The sequence below is a fragment of the Panthera tigris genome, chromosome D4 (assembly GCF_018350195.1).
Source record: "Panthera tigris isolate Pti1 chromosome D4, P.tigris_Pti1_mat1.1, whole genome shotgun sequence".
Taxonomy (NCBI): domain Eukaryota; kingdom Metazoa; phylum Chordata; class Mammalia; order Carnivora; family Felidae; genus Panthera; species Panthera tigris.
The window spans coordinates 55,468,442-55,480,876 of NC_056672.1; the positions used below are offsets into that span (position 1 = coordinate 55,468,442).

Here is a 12,435-nt window from a genome sequence, read left to right on the forward strand (position 1 = left end):
CAAAAACAAAAAAATATTGTTTTCATCTATTTTTTTTATTATTAGCAGGGTTGCACCTATGCTTACTTATAACTTGTATTCCTTCTTTGATAAGAGGCTGTTGATAAAATATTTTCTTAAGCATTCACCTATAAAGGGAAGGCCTATTCCAAAAAGTCCAAATTTTTCCAAAAATAGGTAGTCTTTCTTGATTATTTGTAAGTATCAGGGTAAATATATTTAGGAGTAAGCACTGTATAGATGTAGGTCTGTTGACAGAAGCAAAATACAAGGCTAAAGTTATACTGAAAAATGTAAAACAACAATTAAGTAGAGTCTACACTCCGTGTCTCTTTTTTATAGTTTTTAATGTTTATTAATTTTTTCAGCTTTGCAAGACATAGGGTTTTTTTAATATGAAATTTATTGTCAAATTGATTTCCATACAACACCCAGGGCTCAATGTTTATTTATTTTTGAGAGAGAGGCAATGAGAGTATGAGCTGGAGGGGGGGTTGGGGTGGGGGTGGGCAGGGAGAGAGGGAGACACAGAAACTGAAGCAGGCTCCAGGCTCTGAGCTGTCAACACAGAGCCCGACACGGGGTTCAAACTCACGAACCGTAAGAGAAATCATAACCTGAGCCAAAGTCAGACACTTAACTGACTGAGCCACCCAGGCACCCCTACTTTCTGTGTCTCTTAATATCAATAGGGCACTTGGGTATGAATGACTATTAAAAAAGTACCTGTAATTAGCTATCAAAGTATAGTCAAGTATCAATCTGAAATTTATGATGGGTCTCTAGAAAAAGGTTTGCAAAACTAGTCAATAACATGTATAAAATGCTCTATTTTGTACCAGGTACTGTAGTTAGCATTTTATTTAAATTGTCTCACTTCATTTAAAATAATAATATAGGGCACAGGCTCTGTGCTGACAACTCAGAGTCTGGAGCCTGCTTCAGATCCTTTGTCTCCCTCTCTCTTCTCCTCCCTTGCTTGCTCTCTCTAAAAAATAAACATTAAAAAAAATTTTTTTTAAAGGTTGGGGGCACCTGGGTGGCCCAGTGGGTTGAGTGCTGACTTCAGCTCAGATCATGAGTTCATGGTTTATGGGTTCGGGTCCCATGTCTGGCTCTGTGCTGACAGCCTGGAGCCTGCTTCAGATCCTGTGTCTCCCTCTCTCTCTGCTCCTCCCCTGCTTGCGTGCTCTCTCCCACTCTCAAAAATAAACACTTAAAAAAAATTTTTTTTAAATAATAATATAGGGGCGTCTGGATGGCTCGGTCAGGGTAAGTGTCTGACTTTGGCTCAGGTCATGATCTCCTGGTTCGTGAGTTTGAGCCCCGCGTCAGGCTCTCTGCTGACAGCTCAGAGCCTGAGCCTGCTTTGGATTCTGTGTCTCCCTCTCTCTCTGCCCCTCTCCCACTCGCAGTCTGTCTCTCTCTCTCTCAAAAATAAAATAAACATTCAAAAAATTTTAATAATATAAATAAATCTAAGGTAAAACTATTTATTTCTATTAAATAGAAATTAAATATTTTATATATATGGGCCTTATTAACTAAAAGCCATATAATATTAAAGGACTCTTTCCAGCCAACAATGCTTGAAAGTAAAGGCAGCTTTTTGTAAGTGTCTTATAATTCATTTATTTCTCTACTTCAGAGTATTACTTCTCCATATATTCTGGATTCTCCAAATATATTCCAAGCACATACCTAGATTAATAATAAAGAAAAGGAGGAGCACCTGGCTAATTCAATCAGTAGAGTATGCGACTCCTGATCTTAGGGTTTTAAGTTCGAGCCCCATGTTGGGTGTAGAGATTACTTAAAAATAAAATCTTACCAAGAAAAAAAAGAAAAGAAAAAGAAGAAAAAGGAGATAGCTAGATGCTAACAGTAGCAGAAAAATGTTCAGAATCAAGTAGCTGACAGTGTCTATGAATCACTGCTTCTCTTTCCCATTATGTAAAATCTACTTTATAAAAACAAGATTCAAAATCCTAAGGTTTCCTACAAAAGACATATGTGCTTCCTACTTAACATAACTCTAAACAAAGCAAACAAGAGTTTCACAAAAACTTACCTGTACTACTTGTTTCTGTAGTTGTGATGCCTGTGTTCCTGAAATCTGTGTTTTTTTCCCGAGAACCTCGGGAACGGTCACTGCTCACCGAAGTCATCATATACAGTATATACAAAATAACGTATGTACAAAATAGAAAATCTGCAAGAAAGCAGGCATGGTAAGCAGGCATGGTAAGCAGGCATTCCAAATTACAGTATGAGGCAAGAAAAAAATCCAGGGATAAGGAGGAAACATGAGACAAAACATAAAAGTTCTCTAAAACACAAATTCTCAAGAAATAATCCATTAAGGTTTTACATTTTCCTAGCAACAAGTGGACCAATTTTACTAACTAATGCAATCTCAAAGTTTAGGGAAAAACAAATTTAAAAAATGGGGCGCCTGGGTGGCTTAGTTGGTTAAGTGTCCGAGTTCAGCTCAGGTCATGATCCCACGGTTCTTGAGTTCAAGCCCCATGTAGAGCTCTGTGCTGATAGCTGGGAGCCTGGAGCCTACTTCGGATTCTGTTTCCTTCTCTCTGTCCCTCCCCTGCTCATGCTCTGTCTCTCAAAAATGAATAAACATTAAAAAAAAATTTTTTTTAACGAAAATCTATAGTTTAAAATTATAGCAATTCTAAACAAAAATCTCAGGAGCTCCTGGGATGCTTAGTCAGTAGAGCTGACTATTTAGTTCACTTGGACAAGAGGGATCCCTCTCTGAAGGCCAGCAGAATGAAGGAGAGGTACTACAACAGCTAAATTTTTATGATTAGGACACAGTCAACAGTTTGTTTTATCAGTCTTTACTTTTTTTAGTAAAATAGGCAAAAACATCTTCAGAGAATGGGATGGGTGAGGAATGTTAAGAAAATGGATTCTCTCAGAATAAACTTAAAAAGGGGGGAGAAGGGCTGGGGGCCTACATGGCTCTTGATTTTGGCTCAGGTCATGATCTCATGGTTCATGAGATCGAGCCCACTGGGCTCAGTGCTGACAGTGAGAAGCTTCCTTGGGATTCTCTTTCTTCCTCTCTGTCTGCCCCTCCCTGACTTGTGCTCACTCTCTCAAAAAATAAATAAAACACTTAAAAAAAAAAAAAAAAAGGGGTCAGGGAGCACCTGGGTGGCTTAGTCGGTTAAGCGTCCGACTTCGGCTCAGGTCATGAGCTCACGGTCAGTGGATTAGAGCCCTGTGTTGGGCTCTGTGCTGACACTTCAGAGCCTGTAGCCTGCTTCAGATTCTGTCTCCCCTGCCCCTTCCCCACTTGCATGCTGTCTCTCTTTCAAATATAAATAAAACATTAAAAAAAAACTTGTTTTTTAAAGCGGGGGGGGGGGGGGCGGGGGGGGTCTCCTGGGTGGCTCAGTCAGTTAGGCGTCCAGCTCTTGATTTCAGCTCAGGTCATGATCTCATGGTTTGTGGGATCAAGCCTTGTGTCCAGCTCTGCACTGACAGCGAGAAGCCTGCTTGGGATTCCCTCTCTCCCTTTCTGTCCTTCCCTCACTCAAGCTCTCTCTCAAAATACATTAACTGATAAAGAAAGAAAGAAAGAAAGAAAGAAAGAAAGAAAGAAAGAAAGAAAGAAAGAAAGAAAGAAAAGAAAGAAAGAAAGAAAGAAAGAAAGAAAATGGCAAAAGCTTGTAATAGCTACTAAGGGAAATACAAGGGGAAGTTGATAGAAAACAAGTAAAAAGAATTGAAGAGCGACACTGAAGATCCCAAATGAAAGCAGAAATCCTAAATATATAGGTGGCACTAATCCACATATTACCATGAAAGCAAAGCTAATGTCAGAAATTGAGAATTGCAACTGAATAATCAAGGGAGATGTGGGTTAAGATGAATAAACCCCTTGTTGAATTATCTCACAAAATAAAAGAATTTTAAACCAGAAAGAGTCCATTTATTCAAGGCACAGATGACATCACCAGGTGAAGAGCTGCTCTTATCTACCTCTAACACTGGGGCCTTTCCCGTAATACATATTTGAAAACATCCCTTCCTAAAGAATACTCTCCAGCTTATTACGATCCTGGCTGCGAGATTCACAACCTCACTAAAGGCAAAGAATAACACTTTTAAATAATGTTTTCCAGGGGTGCCTGGGGCTCAGTCAGTTAAGCATCCGACTTCGGCTCAGGTCATGACCTCATGGTCCAGGGGTTCAAGTCCCGCGTAGGACTCTGTGCTGGCAGCTCAGAGCCTGGAGCCTGCTTCAGATTCTGTCTCCCTCCCTCTCTCTCTCTGCCCCTCCCCAGTTCACATTCAGTCTCTCTCGCTCTCAAAAAGAAATAAACATAAAAAAAATTCTATGTTTTCCATTAAAACTGTATTTTATTCTAGTATGATTGACTTACAGCCTTCTGGGTCATTAAGTACTCAGACAATTTGATGAAAAGTATGGACTCTCCCCTCAGAAAAATGCATAGCCACATACAATGCTGCCTGAAATTTCAGGTTTACATCTCCCATACCCTTCCCCAAAGCAATGGGCAACCCCACTCTACCCCCTCAATGCCCACAAACAGCCAGGCAAAAAGCCATGCTCCAAGAATTTACAACAGCTCTCAGGGCACCTGGCTGGCTCAGTCTGAAGAACATGTGAGTGTTGATCTCTGAGTCATGAGTTCAAGCCCTACACTGGATATTTTTTAATAAATAAACATTTTTAAAAATTTTTGGAAACGTTCAAAAATATAAACTATTAGGGCCCTTATTCTTAAGGGTATCCTTGATCAGGCCAATATTAAATATAACTGCTGGGGTACATGACTGGCTCAGTCAGTAGAGCATGGAGACTCTTAATCTCAGGGTTGTTAAGTTTGAGTCCCAAGTTGAGTGTATAGATTACTTAAAATATAACTGCTCATTTGGTCATGAATCAAAATCTCATAACTATCACACTTTTTAAAGGGGTTCTCAGGGCGCCTGGGTGGCTCAGTCGGTTGAGCATCCAACTTTGGCTCAGGTCACGATCTCGCAGTCCGTGAGTTCGAGCCCCGCGTCGGGCTCTGGGCTGATGGCTCAGAGCCTGGAGCCTGCTTCTGATTCTGTGTCTCCCTCTCTCTCTGCCCCTCCCCCGTTCATGCTCTGTCTCTGTCTCAAAAATAAATAAAAGCGTTAAAAAAATTTAAATAAAAAAAATAAATAAAGGGGTTCTCTTCTCTGCTTCCCTAAAAACCAAAAGCACCTGCTTTGCTCCAAAAGAAACAAGGGAAAACTCATATCCTCTTACATTCAATAAACATATACTTAAGTCTTAATACTTAATCATCATACTACTACCTATGTCCTCTCTAGAGAAACTGGCTGTTATCAAGATCTGCTGAAATGTTACAAATACACTCGGTTAATGGTAATGGTAAAAGTCATGATTTATCTAAATATCTTAGACAAATATAATTAGTGGGAAAACCTATATATCCTTCCCTCCAAATCACATTTAAGAGCATCAACTGGAACTAGACTAACCCTCTATGACTTACAAATATCTGCTTGAATCAATATGCTAAATAGGAAACATGAAACAATGTACTTCATATCAATTTTTTTTTTTCCAATGTTGGGCCTACGTGACTAAAAATTAAAACTGGAACTTAACAGTTTACACCACTTGGGGCACCTGGGTGGCTCAGTCAGCTAAGCGTCCAACTTCAGCTCAGGTCATGATCTCACAGTTTGTGAGTTCAAGCCCCGCATTGGGGCTGACCGTTCAGAGCCCGGAGCCTGCTTTGGATTCTGTGTCTCCCTCTCTCTCTGCCCCCTCTCTCTCATGTACGCACTCTCTCAAAAATAAGTAAGCATTAAAAAAATTAAAAACACTGTGTACCACTTATAAGATGATTTCATGGGTGAGATGTCCAGGAAAGAGGCATTTTACACTGCCCTAATTGGTCCAACCTATCTCGGATAAGCTGTAACCTATCCATCCCCTTAAGGAAGCCTAGAAGAAGTTCATTATCTGCCATTTCAAGGTCCTCTTTTTTTTTTTTTTTTTTTTAATGTTTATTTGGTGGGGGGGCAGGAGCAGAGAGGGAGACAGAGGATCTGACACAGGCTCCTTGTTGACAGCAGAGAGCCTGACACAGGGCTTAAACTCAGGAACCCTGAGATCATGACCTGAGCCGAAATCAAGAGTTGGACACTTAACTGACTGAGCTACCCAAACGCCCCTAAGAATCCATTTTCGTAACATCCTATTTTTAGTTTACAAAGTATCCTATTTTTTATCTTATTGTACACCACAACAGTCTTAAGGAATAGATAGATATTATTGCTATCCCCATTCGTACATGCTGAATCAGCATGGACAAAATATTCTTTGGAAAAAAAAAATGTATGAGTTGTCTCAGCCCTCAAAATTCTATGCTATAGCTTGTAGCAAAACTTCTAAATACAAATGTGTGTGTGCAAAACAATGTACAAAAATTAAGTATATGTACCTATATGCCAGCTAAAGGGAAAAAAATAAGTCAATTTCTTAAGAAATTGTCTATGACTCCTTCTGCACTACAATGGCAGTACTGAATAGTTGTAACAGAAGCAAGGCAGAAAATATTTACTACCTGGCCCTTTACAGAAAGTGTTCTCACCCTTTTTTAGAGTTAGAGTGGTAATTCTCCCTCAACTACAGATTCAATTAAATTCTCATCAAATTTCTAACAAGGATTTTTTTTGAAGTTTGGTTTTTTTTTTGTTTTTTTTTAAATAATCTCTACACCCAACATGGGGCTTGAATTCATGACTGGGAGATCAAGAGTCATACGCTCCTCCAACTGAGCCAGCCAGGCGCCCCTCTAACAAGGTTTTATTGCCTAAAACCTTACTAGTCGGATTCTAAATTTACATGGGAAGCAAATAGTCAAGAACAGCCAAGATACTTCTTCAAAACGAAACAAAACCAAAAAGCAAAGGAACAATACTTACCTTACAGGTACCAAGGATTATAATGCTTCAGTAATTACAACAGTACAGGGATAGAAAAGCTGGCCAATGGATCAGAACAAGAAGCCCAGAAAGAGACCCAAGCATATACAACTATGGTTTCTAACAGAGATGGCATTGCATGCGATGAGAAAAGATAAATTCTTAAAGAAGTGAGGTTGAAAGAAGTGGTTGATTATACTTAAAAAAAATTTTTTTTATTAGACCATACATTAAAAAGTCAAATTAGGGGTGCCTGGCTGGCTCAATCAGAAGAGCATGCAACTCTTTATCTCGGGGTCATGAGTTCGAGCCCCACTTAGTGTAACAATCTGGCCTTATCTAATAAAGGTGAACATGTATATACCCTATGACTTACATGCTATAGAAGCTGGTAACTTTTAGAGATTAAGAATGACCTAAGACCAAATCATAGCAGAGCCAATGATTCCAAAAAGAACAATACATGGAATTCTATTTTCTAGAACAAGAAGTTACAGAGACCTCAAAGCAAGCATTCACATGATGTGGAATAACGTTCCCCTATTTATAAGTCTTCTACATCTCAAGTTAATGAAATGACACTATGTATACTAGCATTTCTAAGTATCTTTTGGACCTGTGTATCCAAAAGATACTCAGAGGAGACTAACCAAAATTCAACATACCAGTTCAGGCATCACAAGGAAAATTATATCCCTGAAAGTCTGACCAGCTTTTTCTGAGTTACCTATCCTAATATCATTTACTTATGTTCCCAGTAGGTCCTCTGTTAACTGGAATGCTAGATAAAGGCCACAGACATATTACTGCACTGACTTTTACATCAACTATAATAGCAAATAACCAATTAACCAGAGTATTTCACATGCCAAATATGCTGGTTTAAAACTCACTATATTTCAGGGGCAACTGGAAGGCTCAGACAATTGAGCATTTGACTCTTAACCTCAGCGCAGGTCATGATCTCAGTCTGTGGGTTCGAGCCCTGTGTTGGGCTTCACACTGAAAGCATGGAGGCTGCTTGGGATTCTCTCTCTGCCCCTCCCAGCTTGCATGCACTCACACGCACACTTTCTCCCTCAAAATAAACAAACTTAAAAAAAACTTACTATATTTGAATCTGCCTCTCAGTAACAGTACACACTTTGAATTTTTTTTTTTTTTTTGAGTTTAACCATTTTGATATTTTGTTGGTTTGGGTTTATTGTTTTAGTTATATTACATGGAACACAGTTAATTGTTCTGCCATAATGATTTTTACAGCTTTCTCCGAGTTTAGTGTTCTCCAAAATGAATAAATACACATGAACAAATACACTTTTTTAAACTATAAAAGCACCACACAAATGTTAAAACACATTAGTATTTCCCAGGGCACCTACATGGCTCAGTCAGTTAAGCATCCAACTCTTGATTTCAGCTCAGGTCACGATCTCAAAGTTTGAGAGATCAAGCCCACATCAGGCTCTGTGCTGACAAGCTTGCTTGGGATTCTCTCTCTCCTCTCTTTGCCCTTCCCCTGCTCAGGCGCATGCTCTCCCAAAATAAATAAAAACTTGGGGCGCCTGGGTGGCTCAGTCGGATAAACGTCCGACTTCAGCTCAGGTCATGATCTGGCAGTCTGTGAGTTCGAGCCCCGCATTGGGCTCTGTGCTGACAGCTCAGAGCCTGGAGCCTGTTTCAGATTCTGTGTCTCCCTCTCTCTCTGACCCTCCCCCGTTCATGCTCTGTCTCTGTCTCAAAAATAAACGTTAAAAAAAATTTTTTTTTAATAAAAACTTTTTAAAAAGTTATTTCTGAAGTAAAGGGATTTACTTGATTATTTCTAAAATCACCTCTAAGCATGATTATTCTGTAATTTTACCTTATGTATCTAAAGTTAAACATCCAATCAAAATCTTAGTGGTATTCCTAACGTTAAAAAAAAAATTTTTAGTTTACTTACAGATTTCCAAACAGTTGCTTTTGTACTGAATTATGTGACCCTTTATTCACTCATCTTTTCAACTGTTTATCACTCTATGCTCTCATTTATGAAAATAATCTAGATACATTAAATATAACAAAGAATTTCTTCTTACAGGAGTGCCATCTGCTGATAAAAATCTGCATGTACAGAAATAAACATAAGCTAAGTTGAATGGATGCTAAGACTGACCTTTCTGATTTACCAAAAGAGACTTTTAACAGTCTTGTTATTACAGCCAAACATTTTGATACAATGTACTTGAATCCCTACTTGTCAATCAGGAAAGCAACACAAGTTTTTTATGTTTCAAACTATTACAGTTTTACTAATTCACTGTATCAGTATAAATATTAAGACTTCTATCTCCACTGCAATCATCAATCCTCAATCCACATTCCAAGTAGGTGTTTAGACTATAAATAATGTCCCCAGTTCCATGGCTGAATCAGAATTATATTGCCTTGTGAAACATGAGAAGTACACTGCTTACTTTATGTTACATACTTTTGTTTGGAAATAACCATTTTTATCCTTTAAAGTTTACTCCTCTGGGTTATATATACATAAACTGTTACCACCAAACACAAATACAATCCTTGCAAAAAAAAAAAAAAAAATTCAAAGAAGAAAAACGATGGCCCCAGCATTTGCTTCTGAGGATGCTTAAACCAATTCAGATTAGCTTATTTTCTGTCAACATAGCTACCCACACTAACTGAAATATCAGAATAGCTGTATTTCCACTTAATAAAAAAAAAAAAAAAAGTCTTGAGGTGCCTGACTAGCTCAGTCCGTAGAGCATGTGACCGTTGATCTCAGGGTCTCACTTTGAGCCCACAATGGATGTAGACTTTACTTTAAAAAATTCAAAAACTGGGGCGCCTGGGTGGCTCAGTCGGTTGAGCAGCCAGCTTCGGCTCAGGTCATGATCTCGCAGTCTGTGAGTTCGAGCCCCGCGTAGGGCTCTGTGCTGACAGCTCAGAGCCTGGAGCCTGCTTCGGATTCTGTGTCCCCCTCTCTCTCTGCCCCTCCCCCACTCATGCTCTGTCTCTGTCTCAGAAATAAACATTAAAAAAATTTTTTTAAAAATTCAAAAACTGAAGTCTTTTTTTTAATGTTTATATTTGAGAGACACAGAGACAGAGCATGAGCAGGAAGGGGCAGAGAGAGAGAGGGAGGGAGGGAGACACAGAATCCGAAGCAGGTTCCCAGGTGCCCCTCAAAAAATAAAAAGTCTTAATGCTTAAGATGTCCAGCGAAAAACTTCCAAAGATAAAACTGGGAATTTACAGAGCAAGCACAGAGGAAAAAATTAAAAATTGTTACTGAAATTTTCTGGAAAAACAAACTTTCTTATATTAATTTTATATATAACTTCTGGGGGTGCCTGGGTAGCTCAGTTGGTTAAGTGTCCAACTTCAGCTCAGGTCATGATCTCAAGGTTTTTGAGTTTGAGCCCCGCGTTGGGCTGTGCTGACAACTCAGAGCCTGGAGCCTGCTTTGGATTCTGTGTCTCTTGCTCTCGCTTGCTCTCGCTCTCTCTGCCCTCCCCCTCTCATGCTCTCTCTCTCAAAAATAAATAAGCATTTAAAAAAATTCTGGAGACAGTGAATTCATGAAACAAAGTAAAAGCATAAGTTATTAAAAAACTTATCAACCACCAATCAATTGTGAAAATGAATAAGGCAAGGAAACTAGACTATAAAAAGCAACAACTTTGACTAACATACTGTCACATGGGGAAATTCTATGTTGTCTCTTCTGGAAACAGAGCTATGTGTAGTAAATCGGAATGCTTCTGCAATAAGCACCCAGTTGCCAGACCAAAGGAATTCGGTTTACACTTGTGTTCCATTCCCTCTATCACTCTCCACCCACAAGAACTACTACTCTCCAACAGGTTCCAAGAGAATTCTTAGAATAGAAACAGACAAGAGCAAGAGATTCTAAAAATAATCCAGCAGAAACTCAAACATACATATCTCAGGTTCTTGAACTGAAGGAAAGACGAGGTTATTTCAATCTATCCAACCAAATTTTAAAACCCATATTTACCTCACTTCATCCAAAGTAAATTAAAGATGGGATAGATTAATATCAGGTTAGAACTGCTACATTTTTAACTTCTTTAAAAACAGTATCAGCAAAATACCATATAAAACGTCCTACCTAGATTATCTCAAGTGCAGGAATAGTCTAAATTACTTGTTATATAAGGAAAGTAAGCCAGGAGAATAAACTAACTTGATTAAACTACACATTTTGTCTGTAGAAGGGATATTTTTAGAAAATGTTTTATTAACCGCTATTTTTTTCAAGGACTTTTTTAAAGATAAGATACCTCAGTGAAACAGTGGCATTTTCGAGTGAGTCTAGAGTTTAGAATTAACTGAAAACGGCTACAAGCCACTTGTACTTCTATTAAAGCTTAAGTAAATACCACAAATTCATCTTAAGAGGACGCTAACTTTAGGCCAAACAAACAAAAAAAGTGGCTGGAACTTATCTAAAAACCACATAATATCATACCCTAACAGAAAAAATAAGGGCACACTTGATCTTTCTAAAAATTTACAGAACACTTTTTGATAACATGCTGAAAACTATGAAGATGTTGCTGAAAGCACCAACCACCAAAGTACTTTATTTAAGATGGTATCACAAAGTGTCAGCATTGGAAGGTAATTCTAAAACCAGGAGGCTCACACAACTGTAGAGTAGCTCATCTACTACATCAAAAAAAATCTATATTCCAGACACAGCAAAAATACATGTTTCTTTTTCAAAGAGAATGTAATTATTCAAACAACATGAATTAGTCAGCTAAGAGCTCAACTAATATAAACAGAATATACAGTTTATGTCCAAGAAGCAAGTTTCTATCAAGAATGCTTAGAGATGCTATTCACTCGGTCCTGAGACTAATGGTGCCAGGACTATCTTAGACTGGCAAGGAAAGGGGATCCTTCATCTATATGAAGGATTTAATTTATTCACTCATTCCCAAAAGCCTAAAACCCATAAGTAGAATAATACCAGCAGCAAACACATACTGTTTAATGTGCCAGACACTATCATACACACAGTATTAAGTCATTAAACTTCCCAACAACACTGAGGTATATGCTAATTATTACTCCCATTTTTTACAGACAGGAAACTGAGACAGATTCACAGCTAGTCAGTGGTAAAACCAAGATTCAAACCCAGGTAATCTAGGCCCACAGTCTGTGTCCTTAATCACTATGCTATGCTATAAGGCTAATTGCTCAATTGTAGATACACAACAAGACTCCAAGTCAGCTTCCTCTTTAAGGCAGCATAACTACAGTTGGTATCACCTGATGTGACAGATTTGGTTCTAGGTCAGAATCTCAACTATCTTCCTAACCTTTCAGATATTCACTGGTGCTCCCCTGGCTCTATATCGTTACAGTTTTGTTACCAGTTCTGTTTCACTATGTGTATTTAACTTCCAATTTGCG

At 38.5% G+C, this 12,435-nt stretch overlaps 1 protein-coding gene across 1 annotated transcript in view; it reads right to left on the bottom strand.

Annotated features, from left to right (window-relative positions):
* The window catches only part of UBAP2 (ubiquitin associated protein 2), a 111,058-nt gene that overhangs the window by 79,014 nt on the left and 19,609 nt on the right, over positions 1–12,435 (bottom strand). The window contains 2 exon segments of the mRNA XM_042964143.1: positions 2,072–2,125; positions 2,127–2,212. Of these exon segments, the coding sequence (XP_042820077.1) occupies positions 2,072–2,125; positions 2,127–2,171 (99 nt within the window). The 5' untranslated portion in view covers positions 2,172–2,212.